The sequence below is a fragment of the Bos mutus genome, chromosome 20 (genome assembly GCF_027580195.1).
Source record: "Bos mutus isolate GX-2022 chromosome 20, NWIPB_WYAK_1.1, whole genome shotgun sequence".
In the NCBI taxonomy this organism is placed as follows: Eukaryota; Metazoa; Chordata; class Mammalia; order Artiodactyla; family Bovidae; genus Bos; species Bos mutus.
Genome location: NC_091636.1, coordinates 70,974,149 through 70,992,084, shown reverse-complemented (window position 1 = coordinate 70,992,084; position 17,936 = coordinate 70,974,149). Strand labels below are relative to the sequence as shown.

At 66.2% G+C, this 17,936-nt stretch overlaps 1 protein-coding gene across 1 annotated transcript; it reads left to right on the top strand.

Annotated features, from left to right (window-relative positions):
- Positions 1–1,114: 1,114 nt before the first annotated feature.
- Positions 1,115–16,031, top strand: SLC6A18 (solute carrier family 6 member 18). The gene is made up of 12 exons (XM_005894253.2): positions 1,115–1,274; positions 5,763–5,903; positions 6,495–6,632; positions 7,095–7,276; positions 9,006–9,116; positions 9,874–9,986; positions 10,733–10,861; positions 12,126–12,282; positions 13,095–13,299; positions 13,509–13,668; positions 14,676–14,838; positions 15,840–16,031. The coding sequence occupies exons 1-12, from the start codon at positions 1,115–1,117 to the stop codon at positions 16,029–16,031; spliced, it is 1,851 nt and encodes a 616-aa protein (XP_005894315.2).
- Positions 16,032–17,936: the final 1,905 nt, after the last annotated feature.

Here is a 17,936-nt window from a genome sequence, read left to right as displayed (position 1 = left end):
GGTGGGGGCAAGGGTCCAGGGGGAAGCCTCAGCTGAACCCACCGTGTTGGCTCGTCACGGCTCCAGCCCCCAGACAGAGGGAACCCGAGCTGAGGGAAGGGCTCACATACCCCCTGAGCCTGGCCAAGCCCTTCCCCATGCCTGGCATCACCCCACCCTGCCACCCTCCCAGGGAACCCCTTGGGGACGCAGGTCGCCACCCCACCACAGCTCATAGTGGGCTCACACTGGCAAGGATTCCTGGGCTAGGGGCTGGCGAAGGCCAGGGGAGGGGAGGTCTTCTGGAACTCATCTGGACATCCTCTGCAGAGGAGCACTGTGAGCCAGCTGGAAGTGGAGCACCGGGAGCCAGACAGAAGGGGAGCACTGGGAGCCAGGTGGAAAGGTCACATTCAGACCATCTGAGAGGTCTGGACATCTTTGGAAAATAACTGGCTTAAAAGTAAACATAGCAGCTGTCCTGGCAGCCCTACTTGGGCATTCACCCATGTCCACGCAAAATCCCGTTGCAGATGTTCATTGCAGCTCTTCCTCACGGCCACCCTGGTCAGTGCATGGGGGACACAGCACCCCACAGGCCATATAACCACCCGCCAGGCGGGTCTCCAGAGACCAAGGCCTGTAGCCCAGCTCACACCGCTTACACAACGTCCCTCTCCGGGGAGGGAGAGCAGAAGCAGGCCGTCGGGGGTGCGGCCACATGAGGGACAGGGCCCCTCCTGGGATGGCCGTGTCCACTGCGTCAGCCGTGATGCTGGTAGATGCCTGCAGGGTGCCTAGTGGGGGCCCATGGGTGCTCGGAACTGCTCCTGACAGCCACACGTGAGCCAGCAGTTATTCCAGAAAGTTTATTAAAAGTGAACAACATCTATGGAACAGGCAAGTGGGCCCCAGCCTCAGAACCCCTGAGCTTCTCGCGTTGGTGATGGCGGCCACAGACGTTGGGCAGGAGTGGGCGGGGGAGGGTCCAGGGTCGGGAGGGGCAGGCAGTTGGAGGGGGCTGTTACCGATTAACCAGCTCCACTGGTTTTCCTTTAAATCACAAAAAAGCACACCCACAGGGCAGAAGACTGGCAACTTCCTACCGCTGTGGAGGCTCCGGGCTGTGGCAGGCATGGCGCGCACCCCAGGGCCCGACCAACCTGTGGATGGCGGCGGGGAGGAGCGGCCAGCGTGGGACAACAAACTCCAGTACCTGCTGAGCTGCGTGGGCTTCGCTGTGGGCCTGGGCAACCTCTGGCGGTTCCCGTACCTGTGCCAGACGTATGGAGGAGGTGAGCCTCCTGGGTATGCCCCCCCCACCGCCGCCTCCGGGGTGTGGAAACTCCCACCCCCAGCGATCTGTCCCCCGGAGCCCAGCTGGCGACAGCTTTGCGGTGCTGCTCAGCAGGCCGCCCGCCCAGGCTCCGTCAGGGTCAGGGCGCCGGGCCCCCCTCGCCAGCACTGTGTCCTCACTGACCAGACCCCAGAGGGCAGCCAGGGGGCCGCAGCCACATGGGGAGCTGAGATGGGCACCCAGGCTCCCGCACGAAGCCCACAGCAGCATCTGGAGCCACTGGGCGGGGGCGCCTCGCTCAGTGGCCCGTAGCTGTTGGTGTCACACCTAGAGTTGGGGACAAGAGGCACAGACCAGGTGGACAGCTGCCCTCAGGGGATGGACGTGGGGTGTGGCTCGCTGTGTCCCCAGGCTCAGGGCAGGGGGCTTCCCGCGCAGAGTCACCCCATCGTGGTGTCTGACCCGAGGCTTCCCCGAGGCCTGTGCTTCCTAGAGCCTGCGGAGCTCCCTGCCGAGGCAGGCGCTGGTTGAGTGTCCCCTGCAGGGCAGCGGCTCTAGCCTCCTGCCTCGGAGACGGGGAGGCCGAGGTGGTGAGGATTCAGCCCATCTCCACCCAAAATGGGGGAGCAGGGGATCAACACAGAAGGCAGAGTCCGCATGAGCACCGCCCACCAAGCTTCCTGGTCATGCAGACACGGCATCTTTGAGGTCTCCTTTTCCTGACGATAAGATCTGGGGCATGTGGGAAAATCTGAACATGCAGACAAATGGCCAGACATTCCTCTGTAACAGCTGCCCTGGCGCCAGAGCCTCCGTGGGTCTGGGGTGGGGGGGCGGCCGCACCTCCGTGAGCGCGGCGTGGAGAGCATGGAGCTCCCTGGAGCGCCAGCGCAGACCTGAAGCAGGGCGCCCAGAGCCCCCAAAGCCTGTCGTGCCAGGCCAGGGCCTCGGCGACCCTCCACGCACGGGGCTCCGCCACCTGCAAGCACAGCACTGCCTACAGCCTGACCCGCTACCCAGAGCGGCCAGAGTGGGGGCCCAGGGCCCCCGCCCCATGGACACTGCCTCTGCCTCCATCCAGACATCGAGGCTGCGGGCGCCACCCGCCATGCCCGGGGCTCCGAGACACGCCTGTAGGGTCCAGGATCCAGCTTTCCCAGGCTGGAAGCTCTCGACCAAGTGCCACGAAACAAGCTTCTCACGCGGCGAGAGGCCCTTCTCCGTCTGCTCTGACCACCTCTGGAGACCCTGAGACAGGGCGGAGGTGACAAGCAGACAGGGCATCGCCTGGTTCGCACCTGCAACCCCCTGACGTCAGGACTGTGCCTCCACGTCATGGAGGGAGGCAGCGTCATCACAGAGCTGAGCGGATGTGGACGCGGGGCCGTCCGGGGCGTCACATACGCTCCACTCTGCAACGAGCAGAGGAGGCGGAAGCACAGTGCCCGGTGCTGACCCCGGCTGCTGACCGCAGGGCTCCAACCCGGGCTGTGGCCGGGGGCTCCCCCAGGGAGCTGCAGAGGCCCCGATTCCTGCTCTGCCCTGGAGGCCTGTGGTTTAGTGTGGAGCCCTGGTGTCCAGCAGAGTGAGCCCTCTCGGCTCTTCCTTTAAACTCTGCCGCCGCCTTCCCGCATAGACTGCAGCCGTGGCGCGCGGGCCAGGGGTCGGGCGGGGGTCGGGCCGGGGTCGGGCCTCGTGTCCGGTGGGGTGTCCGGCCTGGCCCCTGCGGTCTCCACGGGCTTGGGATGCAGGTCTCCCCTCACCCCGTGTGCCCCTCTCCTTCCATCCTCCTGTGGCTCTTTCCTCAAGATCACGGGCGTGTTTCTCAGCAGCCCACAGGCCCTTGCCGCTGTTCCGACCAGAGGCATCTTTTCTTACTGGACTGAACAGCTGTGTGCCATGCCCCGCACCCCCCGGGCTCTGCCCAGACCCGCCCACAGGGGACGGCACACAGCGGCCGGCCATCTGATGACTGTGTATTCCTTGTCACCGGCTCTGCAGTGGCCCTTCAGCTCTCGGGGCCGGAGCACCGAATGTGCGAGGCTTTCCCCACACTGACCAGGCCTCTGGTTCTCAGTGGACGCCGACTGGGTGCCCCAGAACCTAGCCTGCCCGCACAGGCTAAGGGCGGCCCCATAAGACGCCCCCTAACCTCAGATGCCAATCTGGAGTAGCAGGTCCCCAGGTTACCGTGGCTTCTTCCGATTCTTTACAAATTCAAGGGGTCCCACAACCCCTCTTAAGACTCAGTGGTTTGCTGGAATGGCTCGGGGAAACACTCAGGTCTACAGGTTTATCATGAAGGGTGCAACCCAGGAATGCCGTCCAGGAGCGATGCAGAGGCGGGGCCCCCCCAGCACGGCCCCCTCCTGTGCCTCCACCAGGCAGGCCCTTGACGGGACCCTGGGCCGCTGGCTGGTGACTCTCAGTCTGCCGCTGTGGGAGGGCCGGGCTGGGAGTCCCAGGGGTGGGGTCGCCCTGCCCCTCCAGCTCCCGGCCTGTGGGGTCAGCTGGGTGAGGCTGAAGGACATCAACAAGCTGAGCCCCTCGCCTGACCCCCCGACACGCCTAGGGAGCTCGGGGGCCGAGCCAGGACAGGACCAGACACGCTCCTCTCAGTTCACCACAGCGTCCCGGATCCGGGGCCCCAGCACCGGGTCCACGAAAGGGGGACCAGCTCTCCTCCTGCCTTGTAGTCTGGCAGAAACAAGCCTGCCCCGCGCCACCCCCACTGGCTCCCCCTGGAGTCAGCATGAGGGGGCGGGCACCCCCCGGATGTAGAGCCCCCAAGCCTGGCCCCCAGCACCCCAGCCGGGCCTGTGATCTGGGCCCCCGTCCCCACGGTGGTTGCGTTGGGGCTGAAATGAGCCTGACGCACAGGCTGGACACTGCTCAGCACCGGGTCACAGAAATGCCTCCTGTCCCCCTCTCCCCAGAGCCGGGAGACTCAGCCACGGGCCAGGCCCCCCGTCCCTCCCCTCCCTGTCTGTCCCCTCTCCCCAGACCTCTCCTTGGGCCAGACCCTCTCACGCTGCCCTCAACCAGCCCCTGAGGCCTCCACCTGGACCCCGTCCAGCTAGGGCCTCCCCCTCAGACCGGGCAGGGACGGGGGAAGGGGGCCAAGGGCCAGTCAGCCCGGAGGCCTCACCCTTCCCGGATGGTGGCTCAAACACGTGGGGCTCAGGCCCTGGGCGTGCGGCCGTTCCAGGTCTGCCTCCGCCATGCTGCAAGGTGTGCGTCCTGGGGCCTGAGCGTGCCTCAGGAGGGCACCTCCCTCAGTGACCTGGACCCCGGGTCCCTGGTGACCCCCGGCCACAGCCCCCGCTGCAAGCCCTGCCCGCAGGGGCCCTCCTGCCCCTGGGAGGCCATCCCAGGGCCTCTGGGGCTCCACCTGGAACTTAAGTCTCTAATGTACTTTGCCTTTTTGCTGCTGCGTGGGAGACACTGAGACGCACCGTCTGCCCACATGCTGGCCCCGGCGGCCCGTCAGGCCGACACGGCCCAAGAGCTTCATGGCCTGGCTGCCCTCAGGGCTCTGACTCTGCATCCACACTTCGGATGGTGATAGAAAAGCCAGCACGAAGCTGTGCTGGTGGAGAGCATGGGGCCTTGGTTCGAGGGAGTGGCTCTCGGAAGCTGAACCCAAGCTTCCCGTGGACAGTGGGGAGAGCCGTGCCCACAGCAGCCTGTGCTGTTGGTCAGGGCCTGATGGTCTGTGCTGCTCCCTGGGGTCCCCTGGACCCGTGCAGGCAGCAGCTGCAGTCAGCCAGGCAGCGCTGAAGCAGCCACACGCGCCGGCCCAGGGCAGGCAGGTTCCCAGGGTCTGGACAGAGGATGTGCAGCTGAGACTCCCACGGCGCACACAGGGCCGATTCCGCCTCTGGCACTCAGTCCTCCTCCTGACAGTGCAGGAGCGTCCTGTGGGGACCCGTGTCTCCCCAGCAGGCCTGCGGGCTCAGGGGTGCCCGGCCCCCTGCCACCTGCCGGGACCCGCGCCATCCACGTGGTGCAGAAGGGAGCCGCCGTGTCTGCCTGCCTGCCCTCAGGTTCTTGCCGAGAGGCAGCTCTGTCTGAGGGGCCCGGCACCCAGGCCCACCCTGCTGTGTGCACCCCAGCGTCCGAGCAGGGGTGAAGGGTTGGGAAGGGCTTCCCACCTCAACCCAGGGCACAGCTCGGGGGACCTCTGGTGACCACCTCCTGCAAGGCCCTGCCATGAGCAGACCAGCTCCCCGTCCCAGGAGCCCGGGAACCAGGGGTGTCAGGGCCCCAGTGAGAACGCAGCTCGGCCCACGTGTCAGTGGGAACTCCACACAGCCCCAGAGGGTGGGGGACTACAGCTTTAACACAAGCAAACCCCCAACGTCAGGGCTGTCTCCCTTGGTGGCCATGAATGCTTCTCCTTATCCCCCCCACAGCGGCCTGTGTCACCCTCACCAAGGCTGGGCGGGGCAGAGGGCAGAGCCCACTGACAGCCGCGTCTCTGCAGGTGCCTTCCTCATCCCCTACATCATCGCCCTGGCCTTCGAGGGCATCCCGCTGTTCCACATTGAGCTTGCTGTCGGCCAGCGCCTGCGCAGGGGCAGCATCGGGGTGTGGACAGCCATCTCGCCCTATCTGGGGGGCATGGGTACGTGCCCCCCATGACCCTGACCTGCAGCTGCTCCGTGGGAGGGGGGGCAGGGCTGCGTCTACGCGTGCCATGCGTGTTTGCTGGGTGTTTGCTCGTCATACCAGTGCATGCCCGGTGGTTCGGAACGGAAGGTGCAGGGGTCCCGGGCACGCAGGTCCCCAAGGCAGGAATCAGGCGTGACAGCGGAGGCAGGAGTCCACCCCAGAACAGCAGCTTGCTGGCCCACGGTGCCCAGTCCATGTGCACGGGGCCCTGAGTGCATGCGACCTGGGACCTCGTGGCACCTGGGGAGACTGGGCAGAGGGCAGCCCTGGTTCCCCGAGTGCCCGTGAGATGGGCTCTGCCGCAGACGGCTCCAGCATCGCCGGCAGGCCTGTGGCATGCCTGGTGGCTTCGGGCTGCCCGAAGGCCCACCTAGAAGCAGGCCGAGGCTGGCGGACAGGCCGCTGAAGCCCAGCCAGGAGGGTGCCAGCCAGCGGGCGGGCAGCAGGGGCCTCAGGGTTGACGCAGGGAGCGGATACACAGGCTGGGCGCGAAGAGGTCCATCGGGCCGCCCAGGGAGGCGCTGACCGTGCCCGGTGCCCACAGGGCTGGGCTGCTGCACCGTGTCCTTCCTGGTCAGCCTGTACTACAACACCGTCCTGACCTGGGTGCTCTGGTACCTCCTCAACTCCTTCCAGCACCCGCTGCCCTGGAGCGCCTGCCCGCTCGACCTCAACCGCACAGGTACTGCTGTTGGGAGAGATGCCCAGCGTGGCCGGCCCCCCTGGAGCTGGGTCCTGCTACCCCGCGCTTGCCCGTTTGCTGTGGGACCCCGGGCCCCCCTCACCAAGTAGCACCCAGGCCCTCGAAGCTGCTCACACACCTGGCAAGGAAAAGTGTGTGGGTTGGGCTGCTCATCCCCCTGAATTGGGTCTTCAGGGGGACACCCCCCCAGCCCAAGTGCATGCCCTCTGCGGAGACCTCAGGTGTGGGGAGTACTCATGGTTTTCAAGTGTGCTCATCAACCCGCGTGGGCCTCTGTCCCCGCGGGCCCCCTGTGCCAGCTCGTGCTAGGCACCTGCTGGACAGGCTGAGCAGCTGCAGAGGCCCCTGGCGGCCAGCCCCCCGGGCCCGCTCCCAGGGTGGCGGGGTCCTGCCGGGTCCCTGTGGCCCGCGGCCCACCTGTGCGGGCCCTGCCGGCTCCAGGCCTTGTGCAGGAGTGCCGGGACAGCAGCCCCGTGAGCTACTTCTGGTACCGGCGGACCCTGAACGTCTCGGCCGACATCGGTGACAGCGGCCCGGTCCAGTGGCGGCTGCTGGTCTGCCTGGCCGTCTCCTGGGCCGTCGTGTACCTGTGCGTCATCAGGGGCATCGAGACCACTGGGAAGGTGAGCCGCGCAGCCCGCTCCCGGGCCCCTCCTCACTTCATCTCCTCGGCCTCTGGGGTTCAGAGGTTCTGTCCGTGTCCCTGGAGAGCTGGGCTCCTGTCACCGTGAGGTGAACCTCCTCGGCTCGGTGACAGTCTGCACTGAAATCCTCTCTGATGTTAGAACAGCCATTCTGGCTTCTTTGACTGAATTAATTTTTTTCCAGCTCTTTTTCTTTTTGTATGTTTGGGTCTTTGTGTTTAAAGTGTGATTCTGGTAGACAGCGCGCAGCTGGCTCTTGCTTTTACCCCCAGTCTGACTGCCCCCGTCTTCTTCCTCTGGGGTGGTTGCACTGACCGCGCTGTCCATCTGGCTGGGTGAGGCCCATCGCCTTGTATTTACTTTCTGCTCATCCCCTCTGCTCTTTGCTTTCGTGCCGCTCTTTCTCTGAGGTGTTTTGGACGCCTCTCTATGTCCTTTGCTCGGCGGCTGTAACTCGGTGGTTGGATTTGGGGCTGCAGCCCACTCTGTCTCCCAGCAACGCTGCGCCAGGCGACAGAGGAGGCCTCAGCATCGCCCTCTCCCTCCAGTGGCCACGCTGCCATCACACCTCTCACTACAGCGTCATAAGCAGCAAGCGCAGCCTCAGCACTTCGTTTTTTCTTTGCCTCTCAGCCTGTGGGGTCTTAGGTCACCATCAGGGACTGAACCCAGGCCTGGCAGCGAGCGAGGTGAATCTTCACCTAGGGAACGCCCACATTCTCAGCATTTTTGTTTTAAACACTGCATTATCTTTTAAAGAGACTGAGGCAATGAGAAAAAATACTGAAAGTCACCTCGCTTCCACACAGAGAGGACCAGGGGAGCCTGAGTCTGTGCCTCCCACGTTTGCCTTTCAAACTGCACCCAGCTCCAGCTGCCCACCCCTCTTCCTCCCGGGCTTGGATGAGTGCCCACCCCTCTTCCTTCCGGGCTTGGATGAGTCCGGTACTTTTTACGTTTGTCCTGACTTCAACTGTGACTACACTCCACGCGTCTCTGTGGGGCCTCCCGATGGTGGTTGTGGAGGTCTGCGGGTCTGAGTGTGTGTGAGCTCCTGTTCTGTATTTCGGTTAACGTGTGGGGGTGATAATTACTCTCAGGTGAGGGGCTCCAAGCTCGAGGAGACTGGAATTTCAGACCCAACCAACCAGCCAGAAACCCAAATAGTCCTGCACGAACGTCCCTGAAGATGACCTGGGTGGCCGCACCGTGTCTGCATTTGGGGTCTGGGCTCAGGGGGAAGGGTCCCCGTTTGCCGATTTAATTTTTTGCAGACGCTATGTGCGCAGACCCTCCCCAGGCCTGAAAGAACTGGGGACTGGTCCTGCTCGGGGAGAGCGTGTGGGCAGGTGTGCGCCCCACAGACCCCATGAAGAGGCCTTCTGGGGCCTCAGCATAGAAGGAGGAGGGGCCTGTGGACCAGAGGGAGGCCACTGCCCACCGCGGTAGAACCCTCGCGTGAGCCTCGGGGCAGCCCAAGCCCCTGAGCGTGACTGGGGCCCACCGCCCGCTGTCTCCAGTCAGACCCCACGACCCGGCAGTGGCCCGAGGCCGCTCCTGAGCCCCGCTGACTCAGGAGTGGATGCAGAGGAGACTGATGACTCCTGAGCCCCGCTGACTCAGGAGTGGGTGCAGAGGAGACTGACGACTCCTGAGCCCCGCTGACTCAGGAGTGGATGCAGAGGAGACTGATGACTGGCCTTTTCAGGCCATTTATTTCACGGCCCTGTTTCCTTACCTGGTGCTCACGGTCTTCCTGGTCAGAGGGCTCACGCTGCCCGGGGCGATGCAAGGACTGACCTACCTGTTCACCCCTGACGTAAGTGGGCCCCACACCCAAGCTCCCCCACAGGCCCAGGCTCAGGAAACAAACAAGCCGGGCCCCCCCAGCCTGGACCCTCCCACCCTCAGCCAAGGGAGCAGAGACGGCCACAGGGAGGGGCGGTCCGGCATCTCAGGGGTCAGGTTTGGAGGGCGGGGAGCAGAGAACGCGGGCTGGGATGCAGGGGCGTGTGAAATGGGGGTGCAGGGGAGACGCCTGGTGGGGACCTCGGTGTCCCCCGCAGGGTCCCAGACCCCACGTCTCTGAGGGGCTTGTCCAGGAACACGAGCCCGCCAGGAGAGGAGCCACGGGGCCATCCCATGGTCTCTGGAGCCCCAGGGGCTGCACAGCTTAGCACCCTCAGTCTCCCAGGCTGGGCCCCTTGCTGGGCACGTGGGTGGGGTCTGTGGGGTCTGTGGGTTCCCCAGTGGGAACACCAGGCCCTGTGTGCAGGGGGCCCCGCCTGGCCCGCGAGTCCTTGAAACCCCTAGCCTGCAGGGAGCTGAACCGACCCGGCTCTGACTCCCCGAGAGGGCCGTCCTCCTGTGGATGGGCCCAGGGGGCATTCCGCATCAAAGCAGGGAGCCCAGACTGCCCGTGTCATCACACGCGCTCCTCACGAGTGGCCCCAAGCTGTCTCGGGGCCTGGGTGGGCACACGGCTCGTGGGAGCGTCCCGGGGATGCTGGGCAGTCTTGACCAGGAGCACCAGGCTGGGGGCCTGTCTGCGACCACGGGTCCCCATTCCCCTCCAGCTGCGGGTCCTACAGAACCCCCGGGTGTGGCTGGACGCCGCCACCCAGATATTCTTCTCCCTGTCCCTCGCCTTGGGAGGACACATCGCTTTCGCCAGCTACAACCCACCCAGGTAGGCTGGGGCCGGGGCCAGGGGCTGTGCTGCGGAGGGCATGCCGAGCAGCTTGTTGTGACATCCTTCCTGGAACGCGGGGTCAACCGGTGTGAGCCTCTGATAAGCACCTCTCGGGGTTCTGGCAATCACTGAGTCACCCCGAGGGCCGGGAGGCTGCCGCCCTCTGAAGCAGCTTGCAGCAAGTTCTGGAGCAGCTGCCGGAAGGGAACTGGGGTCATCAAAGCCAGGAACAAGGCTATAACCCGGGGCTGCCCGTGTGACACACGTGGCCATAAAAGCAGAAATACAGACTGTGTCAGCCTCCTGGGCACTTAGACGCCTGGGCGCCCGCCTCCTCACGACGCCCAAGCCTGCCCATGGGTCATAAAACATGGCATGAGCGATGACGCGCTGACAGCAGCCTCCGCGCGGGTCCGTGAGGGCAGCGGGCACGCGGGTCCGTGGGGGCAGCAGGCGCGCGGGGGCGCAGGGCCCAGGGGCCTCCAGTGGTCACTCCTGCTGTGCTTCTGCCTCCACCCTTGCACGGCAGCCACTGTGCGTTTCTCACCTGGAGACCAGGCACCCACACCCAGGGCCCCCAGCTCGCTCCTGCCCCGAGGCCGCAGAGGAGACGGGCCCTGAGGGTTGGCACCAGCTGCCGCCTCGAGCTGGGGTCCCGGGCGGGGGTGGTGGGGAGGGCCCTGAGAGGCGGCACCCTGCCCCAGGCCTCCTCCCTGGGGCCCTAAGGCCGCACGTCTGCACAGGAACAACTGCAGGAGGGACGCGGTGAGCATCGCGCTGGTGAACAGCATGACGTCCCTCTACGCGTCCATCGCTGTCTTTTCTGTCTTGGGGTTCAAGGCAGCCAGCGACCACGGGCGGTGCCTGGACCGGTGAGCGGGGCCCTTGGGCGCTGAGGAGTCAGGGATGGGGGCGGTCCGCCTGGAACCATGGGCAGGACCCGAGCTGGAGGTTGGGTCTTGGCCAGGAAGACAGGTTCCGATGAGGGAGTTGTGGACAGGATGGGCCCCCGGCCAACGGCTGGTATCCTGACGGGAGGGGGGGCACACGCAGACATGGAGGAGGAGCGGGGGCTACAGGGAGGCGGCCACGGCGCACACCCGGGGCCCTCCCCTGGGCCGCGGGCGACCCCAGCCCTGCCCACGCCTCGTCTTGGACTCCCTGCTCCAGAGCTAGGAGGTCACACATCCTGTGGCTTCCAGTCGCCCAGGCTGCGGTCATCTCTCACCACAGTCCTGGAGCCGGCCCAGTGAGGACGGCCCCACGGGGGAAGTCACCGCATGGGACGGATGGCCTCCCAATGCAGGTTCCCGGGAGAGCCCCACCAGAGGGGCACAAGCCCGCCCTCCGCCTGCTGCTGGAGGTCCAGGGCAGCTTGTTGATGATGGACTCGTGGGCAGTGTTGGCAGGGCACAGGGGAATGCCTGCCATGACCCCCCTGGCCACGCGGGGGAGGAAGGGCAGCCACCCACACCCCAGGCACAGCAGAGCACGTGCGCGGCTCGGAGACCCCAAGAGGCCGCAGTGGCCGCAGCGTCCACTGCGTCCCAGGGAGCAGCGTCCCACCACGGGCCAGCTCTTCCCACCGCTCCCCCCAGATGCCCAGAGAACAAAACCAGAGTGGCCAACACCGGCTCCCCCACGGCTGCACCTTGGGCAGCGTCACCACCTTCTTGCTGCGCCAGGGTCACTAGGCCACGCCGACACAGCAGAATCACAGACGGAACGGACGGAATGCACACGCACGGGAGAGCCACGGCCCCAGCCAGCCTCTGAGAGGCTCGTCCACGGCCCTAGGGGCAAAGCGTCCCGGGGCCTGGCAGGAATGGGCATGTCAGCCACCCCAGCCACCTCTGCAAAAGGCTTCGGGACTCTGCAGGGCGAGGTGCCAAGCATGTTCTAGCGAACAGTCTGAGCCGTGAGCCCCGAGTCGGACGTGGAGATGTGAGGAGCTTGAGGCCACCCCTGCGGAGGAGGCTGGAGCCCACAGGCCAGGGGGCAGGAGGCTGTGTGGCCTCTTTGTACCCTGGCCCTAGAAGCCGGATAGCCTGTGTCCCCCACATGTGTACAAGACCCCGGGCGCCCCCCAGAGCCCGCCCCTCCGGGGCCACTCACCCAGCGTCCCCGCCCCCGCAGAAACATCCTCCACCTCATCAACGCCTTCGACCTGCCGGAGCAGAGCGTGTCCAGGGACACCTACACTGCGGCCCTGGCGCGTCTGAACGCCTCACAGCCAGCTGAGGTGGCCGGGCTCCCCCTGGAGGCCTGCCGCCTGGAGGACTTCCTGGACAAGGTGCGCAGGGGCCATGGTGCGGCTGCAGGAGGCTGCAGGCGTTGACCTGGGGTCAGGGCTGAGCCCTGGGGCCTAAACGCAGTGCCTCCAACAGGCCCTGCTCTGCAGGTGGGGTCCAGACGGGGCGAGCGGGCCTTGGGGCTACCCAGAGTCCAGGGAGAGGGGCGTGAGCACAGCCTCGAGCCAGGCCATGGCTGGCCGACGTGGGGCAGGGACAGTGACTGGAGGTGGGAAGGCCCCTGCGGGAAGCTGTTGAATGGGCTCCTGAGCCCCAGCCCGGGGGCGCGCATCCCCCGCCGCAGGTGATTTAGGGGACAGGGCACCTCCCCACAGAGGTGCACCCACAGTATGTGGTAACACGGCCCGGACGGGGCAGGGTCACCTCTGCCTGACCCAGGAGGGCACCCTGGCCTTCCAGCAGGGAGCGTGAGGGTGGGTGTGCGTCCTGGCATGGCCCCTGCTGGCACACGCGTGTGTCCTTGGGGGGAATGCTGGCACACGTGTGTGTCCTGGGGGGCATGCTGGCACACACGTGTCCCAGGGGCGTGCTGGCACACGTGTGTGTCCCGAGGGGGGGGGGTGTTCGCCCACGCGTGTGTCCCGGGGGGTGTGCTGGCACACGCGTGTCCCAGGGGTGTGCTGGCACATGTGTGTGTCCCAGGGGGCGTGCTGGCACACGCGTGTGTCCTGGGGGGAATGCTGGCCCACGCGTGTGTCCTGGGGGTGTGCTGGCACACGTGTGTGTCCCAGGGGGTGTGCTGGCACACGTGTGTGTCCCGGGGGCGTGCTGGCACACCTGCGCCATGTTGCAGAGTGCCTCGGGCACGGGCCTGGCCTTCATCGTCTTCACGGAGGCCGTGCTCCACATGCCCGGCGCGCCGGTCTGGGCTGTGCTCTTCTTCGGGATGCTCTTCAGCCTGGGCCTGTCGTCCATGTTCGGGAACATGGAGAGCATCATCACGCCGCTCCTGGACCTGGGGGTCATGCCCAGAAGGGTCCCCAAGGAGGTGCTGACAGGTGAGTGCACAGCCAGGCCTCCTCACCAGATGTCAGATGAGCCTCCCCCACGGGGGCTTGAGGGCTGGTCCCGGCAGCTCAGGCTGACCCGCCGAGGGCCAGGGAGCACGGGCGGGCACTGCGTCCCGCATGGCCCCCGAGGGTGTCCTCCAGGCCACGGTGCCGGGCACACGGCAGGGCACCGGAGACGCCTGACGGGTCGTGTCCAGGCCTGGCCTGCCTGCTGTGCTTCTTCACGGCCACCTGCTTCACGCTGCGGTCGGGGAGCTACTGGCTGGAGATCTTCGACCAGTACGCCGCAGCCCTGAACCTGATCCTCCTGGCCTTCTTCGAGGTGGTTGGGGTCGCTTACGTTTATGGGATGAAGCGGTGAGTCAGCCGCCTGGCCCGCCCCTCTGCTCCCGGCGTCCCGTGGTCCCTGAGTGGGCCTCAGGCAGCGGTGGGTGACACGGGCCATCTGAGGTCCCCCCAGCGAACCTGTCCACAGGCGTAGCCTGGCACCACCGCCTGGCTATGCGGAGGCCCATGACTAACAGTGGTCTCCAGCCACCTGCGGGAGCTCCCAGCGTCCAAGCGCAGGTGGACCCCAGGGCAGGAGGGCCTGCCCAAAGCGCCAAGAGCCAACCTCCCCTGGAGGCCTCCGAGGAGACCCAGCCACATTCTACCACCCTCACCTGGCCCAGGCCCGAGGCACAACCGCACTCACACCTGAACTCACACTTGCACACACACACACACCCCTGCACTCACCTGTCACCCTGCCCAGATAGGGACCCTAGAGGCTGTGACCCCGACCTTTGTTCTAAGAACTCCTGGGAGGCCCTGAATGCGAGACTCCATGCTGCTCTACGGGCAGAGGGACAGCGGGCTCGTCCCCGGGGCACGCCCACAGACCCAGCAGTGGTGTGGGGGACAGTGCACCCCGGACTTGGGGGCCACGCGGCCTCAGAAGGGGACCAGGTGCCCTGCGGAGGAGAGCTGGGAGGGGCGGGGTCCGGAGCAGCTCCAACCCCCTCCCGTGTGTGCCGGGGCCGCTGCACATCCTGGGCCTCTGTTCCTGCCCTGGGACCCCAGTCAGGTGTCGCGTCCCCCCCACAGCTACGCTCACAGAGCTGGAACTCCCCGACCGGGGCCAGACCCACAGGTCCTGGGGCTCCCTGGGCTGGGCTCCGCGACCCCTCGGGCCTTTCCCATCCATTGACCTGGGGGTGGGGCGGGTCCTCACCAGAACCCAGACGGCTGCCTCATCCAGGGGCCACTCGGGAAGACAAGGGACAGAGGTCAGAGTGGAGGTGGGGACAATCCCTTGGGCCACATCCTGGTGGACAAAGGCTGCCGGCCGAGCGGATGGGGACTGAGCCCAGGCTCTGCGGCAGGTTCTGCGACGACATAGCCTGGATGACCGGGAGGCGGCCCGGCTTCTACTGGCGGGCAACCTGGAAGGTCGTGAGCCCCCTGCTGCTGCTGACCATCTTCCTGGCCTATGTTGCCCTCCTGGCCAGCTCGCCACCGCACTACAAGGCCTGGAACCCCCGATACGTAAGTCCTTTGGGTAGGGGGATGACCCCAGGGCCCAAGACCCAGCCTCACTCCCCTCCCCGGTGCCCACCAGGGACATCTGTGCGCCGGGGCCCACGCAGGCTGCTTTTTCCCTGAGACCCCAGGTCCCTGGCCCTTGATGTCCCCTGGGGCATCGGTGCTGACTCCGGCAGCCCCAGCGACCTTGGGGCTGACCTTGGGTGCAGGCCTCCGTCAGCAGCGGGAGGGCAGTGCAGGCTCCACACTCTGGTGACCCCGTGGGCCCCTGCAGCCCCTCCCCCGGGGATGGGGGCCATGGGGCCGGCTCTGCAGACGCCTGGCCAGTCTCAGATGGGACCCGCCACCGAGACGGGCAAAGCACAGGGTGTGGCCTGGACTCTGGAGCCAGCTCTTGGCCCCAGGCTGCGCGCTGAGCCCATGAGCTCCACCAGCCTGCTTTCCATCTGCCAGCTCAGAGCCGCCCCTTCTCCGGGGTGTGGACGCAGCTGGTTCTAAAATCTCCCCAGAAAGCAGCTGCCGCACACGGCCAGACGGGCATAGGAGGAATGGCGCCACCTTCTGGGGGCGCCCGCCCTGTTAGAGTGACCACGGGCCTGAGATCGGGCGGGTGGTGCTCCCCTCACGGAGGGAGCACGGAGTCTGACCAGGCCCAGCGGTCAACCCCAGGACCGAGCAGCCCTTCGGGTGGTCCAGGGTGGCTCTCTCCAGAACGCGGCACCCCAGGTCCCCGGCCTGCCTCTCGGAGCCTAACCCCACAGGTGGCTTGGCAGGCCAAGTCCCCGAAACTTCAGCTGCCCAGGTGCCCACTGCCAGGGAGCAGCCCTGGCCAGGTGCCTTTCCCTCCACCCGCCCTAGGGGCCCCAATAGAGGAGAAGACGGGCTGAGCTGCCCCCCACGCTCATGGCCCCTGGGGCCGAGGGCCAGCCTCCTCTACACAGGGAGTGCGTGTGGGGCGACGTGTCTGCTTCCCGGATGCCCCTCTCAGGCCTCGTGTCCTGCAGGAGCGGTTCCCCTTGCGGCAGGAGAAGCCCTACCCGGGCTGGGTGCTGGCCGCCTGTGTGCTCCTGTCCTTCCTGCCCACCCTGTGGGTCCCGGTGGTGGCGCTGGGCCAGCTGCTCGCCCGGTGCAGACAGAAGACGCGGGACCCGCCGCAGGACAGATGCCCAAAGCCCCGGGGCGGCAGGGCCTGCTGAGCACGGGGCCAGGGTGGCGGGGAGGCCTGCCTGTGCCACAGCCAGGGCAGCACCAATACACGCACGCTTGGCCCCGAGGGCCCGTGGTCATTGTTCCCGACACTGTCGTGCCCTCCGGACCCGCTCACGGCACCGCCCGACTCGCATGTCAGTCCACGCTCCTCTCCAAATGGCCCAAGCCCATTATCCGCCTCCTGGGCCCTGTGGCCGGCGGTTCTGCATGGGGCCCTCGGGGAGGCCGTGCACTGAGTCCACGGGCAAAACGCTGGTGGTAGGGGGAAGGGGGTCTGGGAAGGCCCACCCGCACCCCACAGCAGATGGACAGCGTGAGGCAGGGCCATCTGCAAGGAACGCCGCAGGGCTGGGATGGAGGCCCAGCCCCACATAAGGACCTTTCTCTACCTGAGCCCTGGTCCCAGGGAGGGTCTATCCTGGGTGTGCGTGATGGGGACCTCAGGGCACCTGGTGCACAGACAATCATCCCAGAAGCATGGGCCGCTCCCTCCTCCCCAAAGGCCAGGGAGCTGGGGCACTGAGATGCTAACTGAGATGCTGGCTCTTCGCAGGCTTAGCTTAGACACACTGCCCTTTACTCTTCCGAGACTTTCAAGTCAAGGAGGAAAGGGAAGGCCGATGGTCACGCAGGTCTCCATTCTCTCCAGGGGAGGAGGGCCAGCCTCCTTCCTGAGCATGGGTCCCTCCCTGCACCAAGCCCCACTCCCAGCAGCCTCAGATAAGACCTGCCCTTTCCGGGGCCCGCTCGCCTCCCCCCGCCTCCCTGCACTCTGGACCTCCTCCACCAGCCGGGGACAGTCCTGAGGGGCCCTGGACACACAGGTGAGCTGCCGGAGACCCAGCCTGTCCTCCGCGTTGTGATGGGAGCGCGGCCCTCTGAGCCCAGCCCCAGGCAGGCGAGTGCTGTCCATGGTGCTGAACCAGGCCCTCCGACACGGCCCTGCGGGAGGCCAGCACAGCGCTGGGGCCCTGGGACCCCGGAAAACGGGCCGGTCACTGCCGCATGCCTAAGAGGAGTGGGTATTATAGCCGGGTCAACGCAAGTTTGCCCCGGAGTGAGCCCTAAGCCGCATGGGGTGGGCGGGGTCTGCACTTCACCCCCATGCCGCCCTCAGTGACTCAGGGCCCCCTCTTCCAGAGAAGCACCAACACGGCGTCCACCTCAGCCTCCCTCCTCCGCGTGCAGGGACCCCAGGCTCACACCAGCCCGCCTGGGAGGCGGGTCCAGGCCAGCTGATGGTCACTAATCACCGTGATGCCCTCCCACCACGTCCAGGACAGGCTCTTGGACTCTGGAGTTCAGATGTCCAGGTCCCTGTGCGTATTTGGGGGTCACCACCTTGCCTCCCACCAGCACTTGGAGGGCTCTGAGCTGAGGGGTCTGGGAAGCCCTCTGCCCCATGCTGACCTTCACAAGTGAGCATGCCAGGGCCAGGAGCCAGCACGTGCCAGGGTCACGGCGGTGAGTGGGGGGTGGGCATATGGGGCCAGGGGCCCCGGGTGTGGCCTGTGCCCTGCTTTCTCTCCTGCCTCCTTCTCACTCGCTTCCCGCCTTGACTCCCAGCGGCACACAGACCTGGGGGCGCATGAGCATCTACTTCACATGCAGTTTAGAGCTAGTGAAGTCAAAGCTGATCCACTGTGTGCAGCTCTTTCCGACACCATGGACTGTAGCCTGCCAGGCCCCTCTGTCCATTGGATTCTCCAGACAAGCACATTGGAGTGGGTAGCCGTTCCCTTCTCCAGGCGACCTTCCACCCCAGGGACTGAATGCAGGTCTCCCACATTGCAGGCAGATTCTTTCCATCGGGGCCACCAGGGAAGCCCACCTAGATCCAGGGAAGCCTGGAAACTAGACTCTCTCAGAATTCTATCCTTTTCACGTCTCAC